Source organism: Micrasema longulum, unplaced genomic scaffold (genome assembly GCF_059751315.1).
Source record: "Micrasema longulum isolate JH-2025_06_02 unplaced genomic scaffold, ASM5975131v1 h1tg001006l, whole genome shotgun sequence".
NCBI lineage: Eukaryota > Metazoa > Arthropoda > Insecta > Trichoptera > Brachycentridae > Micrasema > Micrasema longulum.
The window spans coordinates 296,431-314,193 of NW_028278194.1; the positions used below are offsets into that span (position 1 = coordinate 296,431).

At 33.0% G+C, this 17,763-nt stretch overlaps 1 protein-coding gene across 1 annotated transcript in view; it reads right to left on the bottom strand.

Moving 5' to 3' along the window:
- LOC148277615 (multiple PDZ domain protein-like) overlaps positions 1–17,763 on the bottom strand; it is a 434,817-nt gene that overhangs the window by 205,891 nt on the left and 211,163 nt on the right. The window contains exons 17-21 of the mRNA XM_088232645.1: positions 15,288–15,407; positions 11,977–12,102; positions 3,218–3,469; positions 985–1,305; positions 437–527 (exon numbers count right to left, since the gene is read on the bottom strand). Coding sequence (XP_088088771.1) covers positions 437–527; positions 985–1,305; positions 3,218–3,469; positions 11,977–12,102; positions 15,288–15,407 — 910 coding nt within the window. The remainder of the gene's footprint in view (positions 1–436; positions 528–984; positions 1,306–3,217; positions 3,470–11,976; positions 12,103–15,287; positions 15,408–17,763) is intronic.

The following is a 17,763-nucleotide window of genomic DNA, read 5'->3' on the forward strand; positions in this document are numbered from 1 at the left end:
GTCATTCAAAGAATTGCGTTTAAAAAAAAAAACTTACATTTTTAAGAAATTCTACCATACAATTTAATGCACTCATTTTTCCCGCGCGCAAGAAAACAGTTTTTGTATCCAATTTCAAAAAATGCGATGGCACGTTTCTAAATTCAATTAAATCTAAATTAAAAAACTGAAAATTCACCGTAAAATACATTTTATGCCAATGATTTCAATATAAGATGGCGGTACGATCGGCGCCGGCGCGGCGGTCGTTCGAGGTCACTAACTTAGAAGCATCAAGTCTACACCCCTAAAATATTTACAACTCCACGACCTTTGCAAACAATGGTATCTTATGACTGGACGATGACGACGTCTTTGAATGATGCATTTCCGTTGACAAAGAAGGCAAGTTCAAAAATAAATTAATATAATGGTAAAATGTAACAAAATCACTTACTGGCCGTGTATCCGAAGGCATCTTCATCCTCTGGATCTGCTTCTTTCTCCTCTTTTGTCCTTTTAAGATTTCCAGCACTTGCTCTGTCGATCTGCAAGAAAAAGAAAAAAAAATCTGTATTCAAAATTAAATTTGGCGAATTAAATTTTAATAAGATATTAAACGCGTTTTTCTTTGATTTCGCAATACCCAAAAATGCGCCTTCATCATTGAAGCACTTTCTCTGTTCAAAATGAGTTTGATGTTAATATTGACTGAGTTTGGAAAAGGGACACATAACCTATTTAAGAAAACAATTTTTAAAATACAGCCATCAAAGGACTTTATATTTTTGCCGATTAAGGTGTTTAATCAGTGACCATCGAAAGCTACAACTTTTAAAATATATTGTTTCAAGCAATCCGTTCTTGAAATTAGCAAAACTGCTCAAAATTCAATGCAAAAAGAAAAAAGCTTAACCATGAAATTATTTCATACTTTTTGAGTATCAAAATGATTTAATATGAGTTTTTATCAAAATCGGTACAAAAACTAATATCTAAACTTACTTCTACTCCTTTAGCAGTGTAAGTTCTTCCCTCTAGTTCTCTTCTATCTTCATCGTCATCTTCGTCGCTGTCGTCGTCATCAGAATACACAGTCTTTTTTTTCTCTGGTAGTGGCGGAGGAAGTTCAGCAGCAGGCTTGGGAGACACCGATGGACTCGGAGGACCGACGGAAGACTTAGATGGGCTTGGGGATATACCAGCTTTAGCCGGGCTGAGGGCTGGAAGGTGGGCAGACTTGCTTGGATTTGGTGATGATAAATTAGGAGTTACCGATCTGCTGGATGGTTTTTCATACAGTGGAGGAGTGTCGGGCCCTGTGACCTGAAAACAAGTATAAAACTTTGTTTTAATTTGAATCTAATGTTGCATTGGGACACAAATTGCAGAATATTTAAATAATTTGTATGAGTTACCCGAAAATCAATTCTTACTACCATTTAAAGAAGAATGCAGGAATTAAATCATTCATTTGCTGTATGTAAACAATTAATTATAAAAATATTTAATTGAGAATTAAAAAACTGCTGGTACAATCGGATGTAAAATCGCTGAGAAACACGGAATTAGTACACGATCTCAAAATTTTAGAAAGAATTTAAATGAACACTGAACAATTTATAAGTGTAAGCATCCTTAGTTACAATATGCTATTCATACAAACATTTACGTTGTTACTCTCTCCAGTACTCTATTTATTCATTGTCTAAAAAAACACTACAACCCTCGACATCGTTCTCTTCTGTAAAGCTCCAACTGTATAGAATCACTCAAGCTTTCCATAAGCATCAAATCCTTTAAATGTATAATACGCAGTCAAGATGATCAGTCTTAATATTCAGGTACTAGACCAGGGACTGTAGAGTTTAAAGTAAAAATAAACCATATTAAAAATGCTAAATAACATAGGTGAAATACAGCGTAAACATTTAAACTCGAGTTGCTCTTTTTAATTATCATTTTAAGATATTGTGAAATGAACATAATGAAAATAAGTGTTTTAGCCACAACACCACGAAGACGCTCGAAAGAGGTACACTACGATTGTACCCTAATTTTATTTCTCTTTTCATTAAAATACTTTTGTATTTGATAAATATCTTTCAACAGAGATGAAAAACTTCTCTGAGAAGAAAATATTGATATACAAAATCTATTTTCGAATATTTTTTTGATGTTTGGTTTAATTAATATTGAATGTACATTAATATGTATTATAAACCAACCTACATGTATGAACATTGTTATATTTAATTATTTACAAATATGTGCTGTACTTGATTTTGGTTTGAAACCTAACCCCTTCCAATTATTTTCTGAAACATGGTATTATTTGTTCTACATAAAACCCTTAATAATTATTTTGATTGCTTCGCCCGCATAAGCTTTAATGAATGTTTTCATGAATAAATCTGTATTTAAATTCAAATTAGCTATTACTAAAGGCAAGATAAATACTTTTCCGTTATATTTGATAGGTCATGTTTATTCCATATGTTACTATAATGACCAAGAGTGGTTCTACGTACAATATTTTGAGTGTCTCCAAATCATTGCAGACAAATACTAAATGAAATTTTTACAATAAGTCGATACATGTTCAAACTAGCATACCGTATGCGAGTAAAAGTAATGAATATCTAGTGTTCATAGTCCATGATCGATAACACACGCGTGTTTAATAATTTCACCTGAAATATAGAATTATGACTCCAAGAAGCAAGTCAGCATTTTTTTTAAAATTCAAATTATTACATTTTAGGAAACACGAGATCAACGTCCTGCAGTACATTAACATCGTCTCTATCATAGAAATATGAAGAACAAAGGAACGTGGCCTATAAAGAGACCACAGGGCGCAGTCAACGCCCAGTTTAGTCCAGTAAAAGTCAGTCAGTCAGCATCAGTCACTCAGTTCTAGCATGTAGTTTAAGTGCAGTCTCTTCAACTCCTCATCGCCGTAGCACTTGCGCAACACAATTGACTGTTTATCAACCATGCTATAAATATCAGCAATCTCGTGTCTTCTGTTAATCTCTAACTAGGCTAGAAACTCTAACCCTTTACCATCAAATTCTATAAATATAATAATTGAGATGACATACCTGTTTATTAAATTATTAATAAAGGCCCCAAAACCAATGCCTGTGGGACATCTTAGATGATATTTTCTGTAATTACGGAGATTTCACTTTATTTCCATATATATATATTCAACATTAAAAAAATGAGTTACCTCAAAATCAGGTGTTTTGGGCGGCTCCGGAGCTTTGCCTTTCTTGACACTTGCAGTAGGAGAAATGGCTTGGCCTCTCGCACTAGTCCGGGAACTCGCCATTACTGGGGGACTACGAGGGGTCCTAGTTGCTGGACTTGCGGTACCCCGAATGGACGGACTGGGAGCAGTCTTGGGCGGAGGACTTCCGCTCACGGTGTCTGTGGAACTGTTTACCTGCTTCTGGCTGTCCACGTCACTTGAATCCGTATGCTGAGGGAAAAAAATCACATGTTATTCATGAATAAACAAACAAAAGAACGATCACGCTTTTTTCCCGCAAGGGTGATTTTATGCAATAGAAAACTGTGGTGTCATGGACCAATGCCAAAAGTAGGAAATCGTAATTTCTTATCCTTTTCATTTATTTCAGGATTGATACTCAAAACATAACGTCAAACATGCTTGTCGCGAAAAGGCAGACCTTATTTTAGTCCCAATAGCTCAATCACAAATAACTATCGACGTGCTGATAAACAACGTGATAACAATTTCTTACTAAGGTTGTTTATCGAATTCGCAATCAAAATGGAACACCCATGAACACCTAATATTAAATATTAAAATATTTACATTTGACGACGTATAATCCTGCTGCGCAATCCCATATTTGAGTTTTACCGATGTTAATATAGAAAATATTGAAAAACTGCTATTTTTATATATGTACTTATTATTTATCATGCTATTTATTGCATTTAGCCGGCGCGGGGCGTTTGGCAAGCCAAATGTTAAGAAAAGCAGTCGCCATAGTAATTGTAATTTAATTTTCACTTTTTGTATCAGATACTCCCTATTATTTTGCAAATGCAAAACATTTTATTATTTTTTGTAGTAAACGCCAATTTTTCGCCAATGAACTGCATTTACGAGGAACACAAAAAACAAACCGACACGAGTGTTGACTTAGAGATTACACACGCGTTGACTTATGACTGCGATAACTTAAGCATGTTCATTATTCAAATATGGGCAGAATAATGAATGTTACACAGTGTTTTTTTTCCAAACTAACAGAACAAAAAAATACAAAAATACATTAATTTGTTTGACGATTGTAGTCTGCATTACTTTATGGGCTGTTTAATCCATTACGTGTGTAGATTGTAAATAAAAGTTAGAAGGTAATTGATAGAAAGCAGATAGGTGCCAAACTTCCTAGATGCACTGAAAAATAGATCATTATAATCCTCAGAAGCCGTATTCAGCAAGTAAATTGCCTTATTAATGGGTGAATTCTGACTTGCGTTTGTACGGCTTTTGGGTGCGTAAAACAGTGCAAAAGATCTCGCTCAAGTGTATTGGGAACATATAAACTGACCTTTTTAACAATGTTTTGAGTTTGTCCAAATTTTTGTAGACAAGGACTGGATTCAACCCCCTTGAAAGCTGTTAATGTATTGATATTATCAGCTCCTTAGGAGGTTTGTAAACTTTGTAAAATAGCTAATTTAAGGCATGTTTCACATTTTGTAAAATGTTTATCTCGGCACGGGACACCCCAGTGAGGGAACATTATTCTGCATAAAATAAAGAATACAAACAATGTAAAAGTATAAATAAATAAATAAATATACTGCGATTGGTGTACCAATTCAGCGCCCTATGCACTATTTGGTGCGGAAAAGGAATAATGATTTTTTTAATTCGTTAAGATTTTCTAGTGCTGTAAGTGTTTTCTACAAATTGAGAAATGCCATTTTGTGATGGACACCATTTTTAGAAGGTGATTAAAACAATTTTTCGAATAAAAGCGGTCTGGCTGTTTTAAGCAGGACATAGAATTGACCCTACTGCGTCCAATAACATCAATATCTTATTTTTTCAAAATTGTGGACTGGCTGCTTTCTGCATAACTACGTTCAATTATTGTACCCACTCATTCCCAATATTCTTTATTAATTCGAGTGTGAGTATTGATAAATAAAGAGAAATTGATATATAAGGGTGGAAAATAATCCCATTTTGTTTGCAAAGTATTAGTACGGGGTAATGGTGTGGCCTCGAGAGGAAGGGTGGCCGTAATGAGAAGTAGTTTTAATTGAAAGACAAACAAAGGTATGAGCGGAATATGATTAACACGTTGTGTTTTGTGCCCATAAGCAAAGGACTTATTTGTTTCATTGTTCATTTATTTCAACGCCACAACGGCTTTTACAGCATTTTTACAGAAATAAGCACGAGATTGATGCACGCCGCGGATTGAAGGTTCTTACTAGATGGCAAAAATAACATATTTTAAAAAACTGAACTTAACAATGAAATTATGCATCCAGAAATGTTATGAGTTTGTCCGAATGTTTGCAGACAGGCTGGTTTTCCTTCCTAGGGAGTTATTTAGAACTTAATTTGTCGCAACAGAGAGGGAAAATATTTGGATAAGGGAACATGAAGTCTAGCTCAGAGTAATAATGCGTAACCTAGAGAGAAGCCCTTTCACTATGTTTCATAGAACGCAAACGATGTTGGTTTGTTGGTTAGTAACCAATCGGCGGCCATTTTGTTTTATTTGATAACATAAACATAACGGTTTGATCGGATGCTTTTGTAGCTGTGCTAGGCTTTGTTTGTAAATAACTTGGATATTTACGTTATAATAAATAAAAATCGACTATGGTGAATTGCAGTATGTTTGGTTGTAGGAGTCAGTTTTCACAGGTAATTGATTCCAAATATTTTCCCATGATTTAAATTGATTTTTGGCATTTATTGTTCCGAAACGTATATTATGTTGCTTAAAAACTTTCTCTATATCAACATATTTACTTCAGATACAATTTTTTCTCAATTTAGGTGATAAATTTGTGATTTAAAGTATGTTTACTGTTGATAATGACAGTTGGTTGGACAGGAGGTTGATTAAAATTTTAATCAAAAACAGCAACGTTAACTTTGAAATTGCATCTAAAATGTGTTCAAATTTCAGGCCGCTACGACTCGCCATTTCGGAGATGTGACGGACAAACAATCATACTCAACACAGAACTTTGGTTCAATGGATTGGGGATTTATGACTCAATAAATAGAACATAAATATATTGTGAATAAAATAAATATATAAATAAAAAAATAAACACAAACATGTATTTTCAGTTTTATAAAATAAATATAGGCAAATTACAGAAAAATATATTGGAATAACCCTGCAATGATAAATACACAGGTACATATTTAAAAGTAATTACAATGCAAATTAATATCTATTTGGCATTTCTCGACCTGAGTACGGACCATTGCTTTGCTGCGAACTGTAGCTAACTTAATACCCAATAGTCATAGAATGGTTTTCTTACGTTTGGGCTCCTCTCTACGTTCCGCATTATTACTCTGAAAAGTCTAGGCACTTACTGGGCTTATAACCTGTCATTGGCCGGTTTTATGTAGCCTCTTTACACGTTGTGTAACATTCATCATTCTGCCAATGTTTAAACATAAACATTTCCTAAAATATTATATCTGTTGACTTTTGTGAAGTAAAAGAGCTGAAACCTTTACAATGTGGATGAGATTCATCCGGCGAACCAATTCACCTACTAGGCAACGCCCGAAAACCATTTTCGGATTTTTATACTTCTTCTTATACCAGTTAGTTAATTCAACAATGTTTTGCGGATGTCCAAATGTTTGCAGACAGGCTGGATTTCCTCCCAAGAAAGTTATTTAACACTAAATTTGTTGCAACAGGGAGGTAAAACATTTTGATAAAGGAATATGAAAGTCTACGCATTTGATAAATGTAAATATGATAAAATGTATAAATAAAAAAAATAAAAAAATTAGATAAAATGGTAAAATTGATACACATGGAAAAAAAAGGATAAAGGACTTTTTTTATCCAATCCGAAAATAATGGTGCATGGGACATTGCATTGTTTCATCCAACAGTTTGCAACTTAGAAGGGATGGGTTCACACTGACGCTATATAACAGGTCTTAATTTTATAATATTTTTTATAAATTATGAAAAACGAGATATTTAACAGTACGCCAGTATGTTTTCTTTCAAATGACTGAAATTCAGGATATTCTGTCTTTTGTTTAAGGTAACACAATGTTACATCACCGCGTGTAAAGGAATTTTGTATCACAGCATTTTAAGAGTTACCATTATTGGCTCCACGTGAAGCAAACGACCATTTTCATTTCTTAATAATTTTCAAGTAAAATATCCAAGTAAATCTGTTGAAAAGTTTGCAATAAACGCATCGAAAAATTTAAGCAAATCAAAGACCATTTATTTTTTAAATTATAAAGTTCACAATCGAATAGGCACAAACACGTAAAATTTCCAAACATATATCTTTATCCAAAGTGTGATTACTTTGGTAGTTGGTATGATATTCAACGATTGAACGAAGAAAGACCATTTGTTACCAAAGAAGTCAAGGGTCCGAGGGTTCTTGGCATAGTTATTATTTCTATGGTTTATTCGAAAAGTAAATTGAACTGCGTTCTATCCTAATTTTCTACTTTTGCAGTATAACGTTGTGAAGTATGTAAGCTTCGCCAACACATACCGCACCTAAAGATTTAAATATCTTTGCTGGTGCCCACAAACAAAGAAAAAAAGATTGTTGCCGGACGAGAAAAGCTACCCAAAGGAGCTATCTGTAATTACGTAGCCTTTGCATAATTGTGGAGAAAAAATATAACCCAGAAATACATAATATCGCACCTTTCAACGACTCAACTCAAAAAATCAACTTTTTGGGAAACTGCAAAAGAATCATGTAAATTGTGACACCTAATATTTTTATCGGTTCAGCGCCAAATTTAGAATTAAAAATTATACCGAAGGCATTTAGCTATGAAATTTATGAAAAAAAGCGTAATAAAAAAAAGTTATTATAAGTGAAAACAAGATATGTGTTTGACGAGTCATTTTTAGATTTAAAAAAAAAACAAAAAATCAAATCCACTTTGATAAATAAGATAATGACATAATTTTTATAAGGGCAAATCAGGTCATCAAAAGCATGTTTTCATTTATTTCCGAAATGACATTAACTTAAATAAGTCACTAAGATTAACGATAAGTCGGGACGAAACAATAACAAAGCTCAATTGATCGTTTTAATATTTTAAAAAATAAAGTAAAGTTGCCATTTGTATCGGAATAAAATCGACTCAAGCGGCTTTCGGTCACTATATGTTTGTCTACGTTGCGTTCTTCACACAGCAGTATAAACAATACTAATAGCGTCGCTTTCGCACTGACACGGAACCTACATTTTGGAGTAACAAAGAGACCGATATAACGGTTTTGTCCTATTCTCACTCGAATGTGCAGAAAGATGGATAATGTTCATTGAAGTGAAGAGAAGAAGAAGAGAAGAGAAAAATGTTCGCCTGCAGTTATTAGCGTTACATGCCAAGAACATGAACGAGGCTGTTACTCGGGAAGAATTGTAATGTATACTCTTAGAAATTAAAAAAAATATCATTTATTCTTGTTTATTACTTCAATGAGTCCAATCACCATTGTTACAATGTTGAAAAACAACGGTGCATGCTACCTTCTTTTGATGATTGAACATCTGTTAAGGATATTAAACATGTCCCGCATTCTGCTTCAAGATCACAGCGTTGCAAGAGGAAAAAAACGGCTACTGTCAAAGACTGAGAGTTATGTTTCAAGTGACTGTGACAAAATGCGGAATATGTTGGGATTCGTTCTCGTTAAGGCGTCCTTGATTACTCGTGTTATTAGGCTTTTTAACTCATCGGTGCGAAGCAGACTTGAATGTGGATCTCTGAACTGGGTGCCTCGCAAGAAAGTACTCTGTAATGCTGGAGACGGTTCAGAAATCAATTCTGAGGAACTTTTACTAATGATGATTCAGACGCTATACGTGGTTGTATCCGTCAGGCATCATACTTGGAATGTTTGGCAATGGTTGTTTGGAGAAAAATGTATATTTTCTTATGTAATTTTTCCACTTGGTAGGCGGTATTACAATCAAATCAGCTTAAGTGTAATTTTGAGTATTAGTAGATGTATTTTTCCGCATGTTCCTAATGACTACCTTAGATATCAACGGCTTAAGCGGTTTTATTTTTCTGCTAGCAGAACCAGCTTGTCAATGGTTATACCAATATAAAGAACAACGTCTTTACTCGACCGTATTTTTTCAGATAATATTTACATCTTTTGAGTACTGAAAGAAAGTTCAGAGAGAATATTTACCTTTTGCTCTGATCTCTGGGTATTTTAGTTTAATCGTTTTCACAATCGAATTCTTTGTATTTTTTTTCGTGTTATGTATGCCTTGAAATATATATTTTGTTATGAAAACAAACGTATCGAGTTGTTCAATTGCAAACGGGCATCAATATGGGGAACATAACAGATGGGGAAACGATTACAAAACCTTTTAAAAGCCTTTAAATTGTTTTTGAAAGCCGCCAGATTTGTGTATCAGGCGGATTGAAGCAAGAAGCTATCGATAATCAAAGCAAGGGGATGTTTAAAATGCGAAGTATGTTAGTTAAAAATACATCGAGTGGTACGTATTTATGAATCCATATAAATCCAAGCGATATTAGTAATGTGTGTAGGTATATTATGGTACCATTATGTGATTACTGCTTCTATACACCTGTTTATTATAAATTTAAACCAGTTTTTTTTAATCTTGTTAGTTAGGAATTCAATAACTTCACTATTCATTTAACTGCGTAAAAGCTATTGACAGCATGATTTAAACATATTGGCGATGCGTAAGCTGGTTCCCGACAGTAGGTATACACAATTTGTTTTGTCACAGCGCGAAATTGGAATGAATAGGAAAGGAATTGAGATGGACTGACCTTTCGTAGATTTTCGTTCCTCTGGAAAAAAGCCGCTAAACTTCACACTGATAGCCTTTTCCTTACCACATAAATTTAAATTGAGTTTATTTTTAATTATATTTTATTTTTGCACGATGCGTTTATACCGAAATCGATTTGGCGATTAACGTGCATGTTCATTGAGTTTCAAGCGGACAAGGACCCCAGGTGACAAAATAATATTTTTGATGTTTGAAGTACTAACTTTGTGGAACATTATTATTTAATATATTAAAGTAAAATAAAATCACTTTGTTTTTATGTACCACTTATATTTTTTATAATTTGACAACCAACTGGTTTCGGCAGTACTATTCATTCTTCAGGGTTAATTACAAACGAACAAAACATTTATAAATTTTTCACAGTGAAGGTAAAGTGGGCGTGGCTACTCGTGGCTTCTCTACCCCCGTAGCCACGCCCACTCTACTTTCCCTATGAACAATTTATATATGTTATGTTAGTTTGTAATTAGCCCTGAAGAAGGCATAGTATTGCAGAAACTAGTTGGCTGTCAAATTATAAAAAATACAAGTGATACATTAAAAAAAAGTGATTTTATTTTATTTTAATATATTAGACAACATAATAAACTAAGTAGTTTTTGGAATTTTATACAGGTGTGAAAGGTGAAGTTGGCGAGAGAAAAGGAGACAGGTATGGGAATTTATTTACGCTGTGACACATTTCCAAACGGTCTAACCACTTATTGTAAGGTAAAGTCATGTCTCAACTGGTAAGTGTACTTATCATGTGCTTTCATTAAAAATAAAACACTTTGTAATTTTTTACCACATACGACTTTAATACAATAACATCACTAGTTTCAGGTATTCTGAATCATCAGGTGTAAATATAAACTAAACTAAAATATACAGATTAGTACTTTAGTACTGATAGGGTGGATGGGGTGGGTCTTTACTAATTACGGGGAATATTGATAGCAGGGATGAAGAATTTTGGAATATAACATCGAATGGAATAAAAAAAATACAAACTGTTTTATTTTAAGTAAATTTGAAATATTTTCCTCAAAGTAAATGCTAAAACAATACATACTATAATTGTGCTTTTGAATGTTGATTTTAAATTTGCCAACAATCTTATTTTTAGAATTAGTCAGTTAAGTCATTGAAGTGTTTAAGTCCGCCTACAGTCAGTATTAAATGCTGCTCCGAGGCTTATTTTCGGAATCTCCAAGTTCAGTCATATCGCTCCACTACTTCGCGAATTACACTGGACACGTTTTCTACAGAGGGTCGAATACAAACTCTGTTGGCTTATGTATAAATCACTGCATAACTCTGCTAGGGAATATCCAAGGGAACTATGCATTCCAGATGAACTAGCTGACAAGCGTCTAACGCTTAGATCAGCTACGTCTACGACGATAGAAAGAGTTATTATATTAAATTCAGTGAACGCGCATTTGCGGTCGCAGGCCCTACGGCATGGAATGCTCTCCCAGCAGAGGTGCGAGGCTGTGAGAGTGAAGTGATGTTTCGGAAAAAACTTAAAATTCACTTGTTCTCTAAATCTTTTTAATAAACCCGTAGCATGTCGTTACAAAATAAGTTGTTTTAATTTAAATACAAATTTAAAAGTTTCACTTAAATTTATTTATATATAGGATCACTTTGTAAAGCGCCTTTGAGATATTATATTACGAAAATGGCGCTATATAAGTTATCCATAATAATATAACATTTATAGTCTGTTTTATTTGCTCGGAAGTTTGATTTTCAAAGTGTCTTCCGCGTTTATTGAGATGAAGCAGTGTCTTCCTATCGGTTACGGTGTTTTGGAGATGTATACATAAATAACCGTTAAAAAAAACATAATATTATTGAATGCATAAAAAATATTACAAAACTATGTCAAGAGCTTACCCATGGAAGAAGACTTTGAACCAGAAATATGACCGGGTCTCCAGCGGCCCGAATAATCTGTACCGCTTTCTCATGTGACGCTGTTCTGACATTTTCTCCATCTACTTCTAATATCCTGTCTCCAGTCTGTGAACAATTAAATAATAAACATAAATTAATTTAAAAACTAAACATGGCATTTTTCAGTAGCGAAGTTAGTAGTCACAACATTCACAACTCAAAAAACATAATATCAACAATATTTTGAGTCTGTAGATAATGATTTTACTCTACCCTCTAGAGAGTTTAGCGTCACAACAAGCCACGATACCTAATTATAGTGGTGAGTTACAGCACAAAACACCCAGGATTGAATTGAGAAAAATCAAATGATTATTCTTTGTAAAGTTATAAATAAAATTAATTAGATTGTAAATGTTAAATATCGCTAAATATTAATGATGAAACGGATAGTTATATGGATAGATACCGGATGCCGGATATTGTATTTGACGCGTAAGTCTGACATTCGAAGTAACAAAAATGATCTACATAAATACGGTGCGGTTGGAGTGTTAATTTACCTAATGAGATAATGTAAACTGATTATATTAAAATATGCACGTGATGCTAAAATAAATTGTTTTACTAAAAAGTTTGAGAGAGATACTTCATTTTAAATCGAGATGTGATTTTACCCTTTGATCCTTAAACATAGATTTAATAGAATTTTTGAACTTTTTATTTTTGAATTACGTTGTTTGAAAACGAATACATATTTTTATTGCCTTTTCTTGGAAACCTCTGGTAAATAATATATTTTCGAAAATAAATTAAGTACCTGTATTAAAATAAAATAAATAAAATATTTGAAAAATAAAATTACCTACTATTACAATTGAACGTAGTTATGCAGAAAGCAGCCAGCAAGAGAAAAGTAAAACTGAGATAAAGCACCTTTGTGAAATGAGTGAATAAAAAAATCTACACAAGAGTTGGAATGTTTTTGACTTTAACAAATAATAAACGATGAATTTATCAGTTATTTTTATATTACAAACAAGAATTTAATTATATGTTTGACCAGTTTTAATGATTTTTTTAATTTGTTAAGATTTTTCTAGTGCTGTGGGTGTTTTCTGCAAATTGATTAATGCCGTTTTTGTGATGGACACCATTTTCAAAAGGTGATTAAAACAATTTTTCATATTAAAGCGGTCTTGCTGTTTTTAGCAGAACATAGAATTGACCTTACTGCACCCGATAACATCAATATCTCATTTTTTCAAAATTGTGGACTGGCTGCTTTCTGCATAAATACGTTCAACTATAGTATAGTGGTTTGTAAAAAAGTAATAATTTTTCACAACCGAACGAGTGACAGCTCTCTGCAAACTGATCCCTAGGAGACATTTTTTGGAAATAATGACTTCAAAATGAAGACCAAATATGTACCGACAGTAATTACTGACATAAAATACATTCTCATAAAAGAGACATATGAGTTATTTTACACCAGGACAGATTTGTTCCATCAGGCAGCAAAGGGCATTAAAGGGTTTGGATTTCTCGCACCAACAATGGGATATCCTTTCAAATACTGTTTATTTTTCATCCCATTTACAGAAATCTTTTATAGTAATGTCGCTTCTGACAAAGGGGTTGACTTTGAATAGAGATCAAAGACTGTACAAAGAATGGGTATGATTTTTCAAATTGATAAAAAGCACGAGTGCAAGACCGACCTATAGAGGGTGCTGTCATAACGTGATAAAACAATCACAAGCCAGAAAGCTCGTTTTTCCACGCCGACAGCCTTTAAACGAATACCTTTCGTTTGATTTCTAAGGCTCTTGACATAGAATAGTCCAAAAAACGCATACGCGCATCAAACCGCATACGTGCCTGTCAAACCATAAAAATGGTCAAACAATATAAATATCTAGGCTTAACAATCGAAAATAATTTTCATTGGAAATTACACGTAGAAAGAGTTTGCCAAAAACTAAAAGCGGTACTTATTAAATTTAATCATTTAAAATTTTGTGTTGTGCGGGCCACCTTGTACTGTTTATACAATGCGCTGGTTGAGTCAATTATATCATATGGAGTGAGTTGTTACGGGCTAACATTTACAACGTATACAAATGGGATAAAATAATTAGAATCCTCAAAATATAAGTAAGGTTTCAACATGATTACTTGTCAAAATAACTACGAAAATCTTTTCCTGATGTTTTGACGGTACAGAATATGATTTACTATCGCCTGGTAACAGAGGATTTCATGGATTTCTACAAAACGCCAATATCACATAGGCATGAAACGCGCCAAAAAGTGAAAGGAAATTTCATAGAAAGAAGAGCTCTAAATGCGTATGGAGAGAAGACCAGGGCATATATACTCCCTCGCATAGTAAAGAGACTCCCGGACGAAACAAAAAAAATGAGGAAACCAAACAATTTAAAACAATGTCAAAAAAGTGTTTGTTTATTATTTTTTATATATTTCCGTATCAAAAAAGACTTTATTTAGTTGTTTTTTTTTTTTAACTTTTATTTTAATGATATATTTAAGATTTTTTTATATTTTTATGTAAATTTTATTATATTGTGTTACCAAAATGTTTAAAGAGAGAAATCCCTGCATAAAAACTACTTTTGCAGTTTGGCGGGAATTAAAAAAATTGTTTAGAAGAATGCTTATGTGAAAAAAATTTCGATAAAAAAAAAACAGAAGGCAACTCAACTACATTTATTGTTAAATAAAACCATTACCACAATACTTAATCCACACCTGACAATGAATTAGAATAATTGGATCAAAAACGGATATTTGTGACTGAGTTTGTGTCAAAGGCGGACATCTACAAGTTTTTGAATCAAAAGTGGACAGCTGATTTTTTACAGTTAAATTTCAGCAACTAGTAATGAAACATTGATATTTTTAACTCGAATGTGTTTTGATATATACAATTTAAGTATTGGGATAGAAAACAAAAATAATCCATCAATATCACGGTTAAAAAGTAAGTGTAGCTAAAAAAAAACATCTAGATGACAGATGTCCGTCTTTAGTACTAATAACATAATTAAAAAGTTTAAAAAAATCTTCTGAATCTATGTTCAGAGATCAAAGGGTTAACTCAGTGTAAAATAAACCTCGTGTAAGTGATTTTCACGTATCGTTTATTAATCACTACCTTCATAAATATTAATGCTGTCATAAAATGATAATCAAATCGGGATAATCTTCCAACGGACCTTAATCCAATTACCACAATTTTGCAACACGTTTTTAAGTAAAATATATAATTATTTAGCAAGACTTACTCTCAACTCTCCACAAAGTCCTGCGGGACTGTTAGGAACGACGTTCTTTATGAATATTCCAGAAATCACAACATCTGGTGCAGTGGAATTCACAGATCCTGCGGAGTTTGTAATGTCCACCTGAAATAGAAACACACCATTTTTATATCCTGTCAACAGTAATTATAATTATAATATTAATGTTTTTTGTTGATATTTCTTGATAAAACTCCATAGTTAATGATTTTGATAAAATTATAAATAAACTTATCAATTAAACTTCTTGGTTCAGTTTTACTTTTTATTGTTTTGACCAACGAGCACTTTCGCCTATGTAGGCATCTTTAAGACTGGTGAATTGTTTACAACGTTTACAGCTTTTCTACTATTTGAAAAATAATTACGAGATAAGATCAAATAAGTATTTTAACAAGGGGCAGCAAACTAATTGTAAATATTTATGTTGTATTATGAAGAATATTTTTTTTTTCACTGATTCATTTTATTTTTTAATTTCAAACGCATACGATTTGAATTGTATCTAAATTACTCTCGCAATCCAATTTTTTCTTCAAGTCTAGTCTTGAATTTGATTAAATTAACTCACTTAAAATGATCTTAAAATATTCAAAAAATTAATGGAGTTATGCAGAAAGCAGCCAGCCATACAAAAGTAAAACTGAGATAATAGCACTTTTGTGAAAAGAGACAATAATCTAATTTTCACAACAGTTGGAATGTGTTTTACTTTGACAAATGTTAAATAATGCACGCACTCTTTTTTTTATATTACAAAAAATAATTTATTTATGTATATGATAAGATTTTTGGTTTTTCAAAGTCTGGTTGACCACGCTCCCTAAGATGTGAATTTACAGAAAACATTCTTAGTAAAATTTTGATGGAAAGATCATATTATTTTTTCAACAATGTTTTGAGTATGTCCAAATGCTTGCAGATTAGCTGGATTTTCTCCCTAGGGAGTGGTTCATATTTAACAGAGAGGGAAGACATTTTTGAGAAGGGAATATGGGAAAAAAATAATAATTGTAAAACTGTTTTCAGGCGTCGCCTAGTAGGTGAATTGGTTCAGCCGGATAATCTCACCCACATCATAAAGGCTCTTTCACTTAACAAAAGTCAACAGATGGAAGAGTTGAGGAAATGCGGATGTTCAAACATAGGCATAATGGGGAGTAAAGTGGCCACTTAAAACAGTCAATGACAGATCATAAGCTCTGTAAATGCCTAGATTCCCATATTTCCTTTTTTAAAATGTTTTTCCTCTCTGTTACAACAAATTCAAATATTATTTTTTGTTTGTATTAGGGTACTTCATTGTAAGAATCACTTAATTTGTTGCAATTTTTTTTTTAAATTTAAATTTTATTTAAATGAAATTTTGGTGATTTTTGTCTGGCTGACTACACAATCTAAAATATATATTTCGCAGAAAACAAATAGATGTAATATTTAATAAAACGTCATATAAACTCTGAATGACATTTCGGCTTCATGAATTTTTCAGAACGTGATTATTAAATTAACATTTACACCTGATGATAGGTAATCATAAAACTTGAAACAAGTTGTGTTATAATATTTTACTCGTGTGTAATCTATACATACAAAGTGTTTTTATTGGTGTATTTAACATGTTATTTCACAAAGTAAATGCTGAAACAATAAATAGTTTCATGCGATTATTACAGTTTTTGTAAAATAATACTGTACAAAACTCTGATTGAACCAATCCTGACGTATGCCTCCGAAACCTGGGTTATGACAAAAAATATTGAGGGAACCATTGCAGCTATCGAAAGAAGAATCTTTATAGTTATCTATGGCCCTGTGAGAGAAAACAACCATTGGCGTCGTCGCGACAATATAGAGCCATACGATATCTACTGAGCGCCCGATATAATCAACTCCATCAAGGTGGGACGCTTGAGGAGGGTTGGCCATATAATTATAATGGAACACGAAAATCCCATAAAACGCCTAACTTTCTCTGTGCCACAAGGACGACGAAGACCAGGAAGGAATGTGATGGATGAACTGCATCAGCGTAGATATGACAATGTTGAAAGTGAGGAACTGGAGAGGAAGGGCAGCAGACTGGCAAGAGTGGAGGAGAGAATTCAGCCATGGCCCACCTAGGGCTGTCGACCTTATGATGATAATGATTAATGCTATAATTGATGTTTCATCATTACTGAGACAAGTGAAATTCCATATTCCGACTTGCCGGTTGAGAAACAATGAAGTAATGCTCGCCGATCAGCATAGAACAAACTATGGCCTTCCAACGACCTGTTTTTGTCGTATTGTTAACCCAAGACAAGCTTTGAATTTTTCGATTTAAGTTTACAACGGTTTAAACAAGCACTAAATAAATAGTCCATATCTTGTCTTGATGTCCCTTATGTGTGTCAATGCTTCTTTTTTTAAAAAATGCATTTAACTATTCTTTTCTTTTAATATTAAAACCCATTAA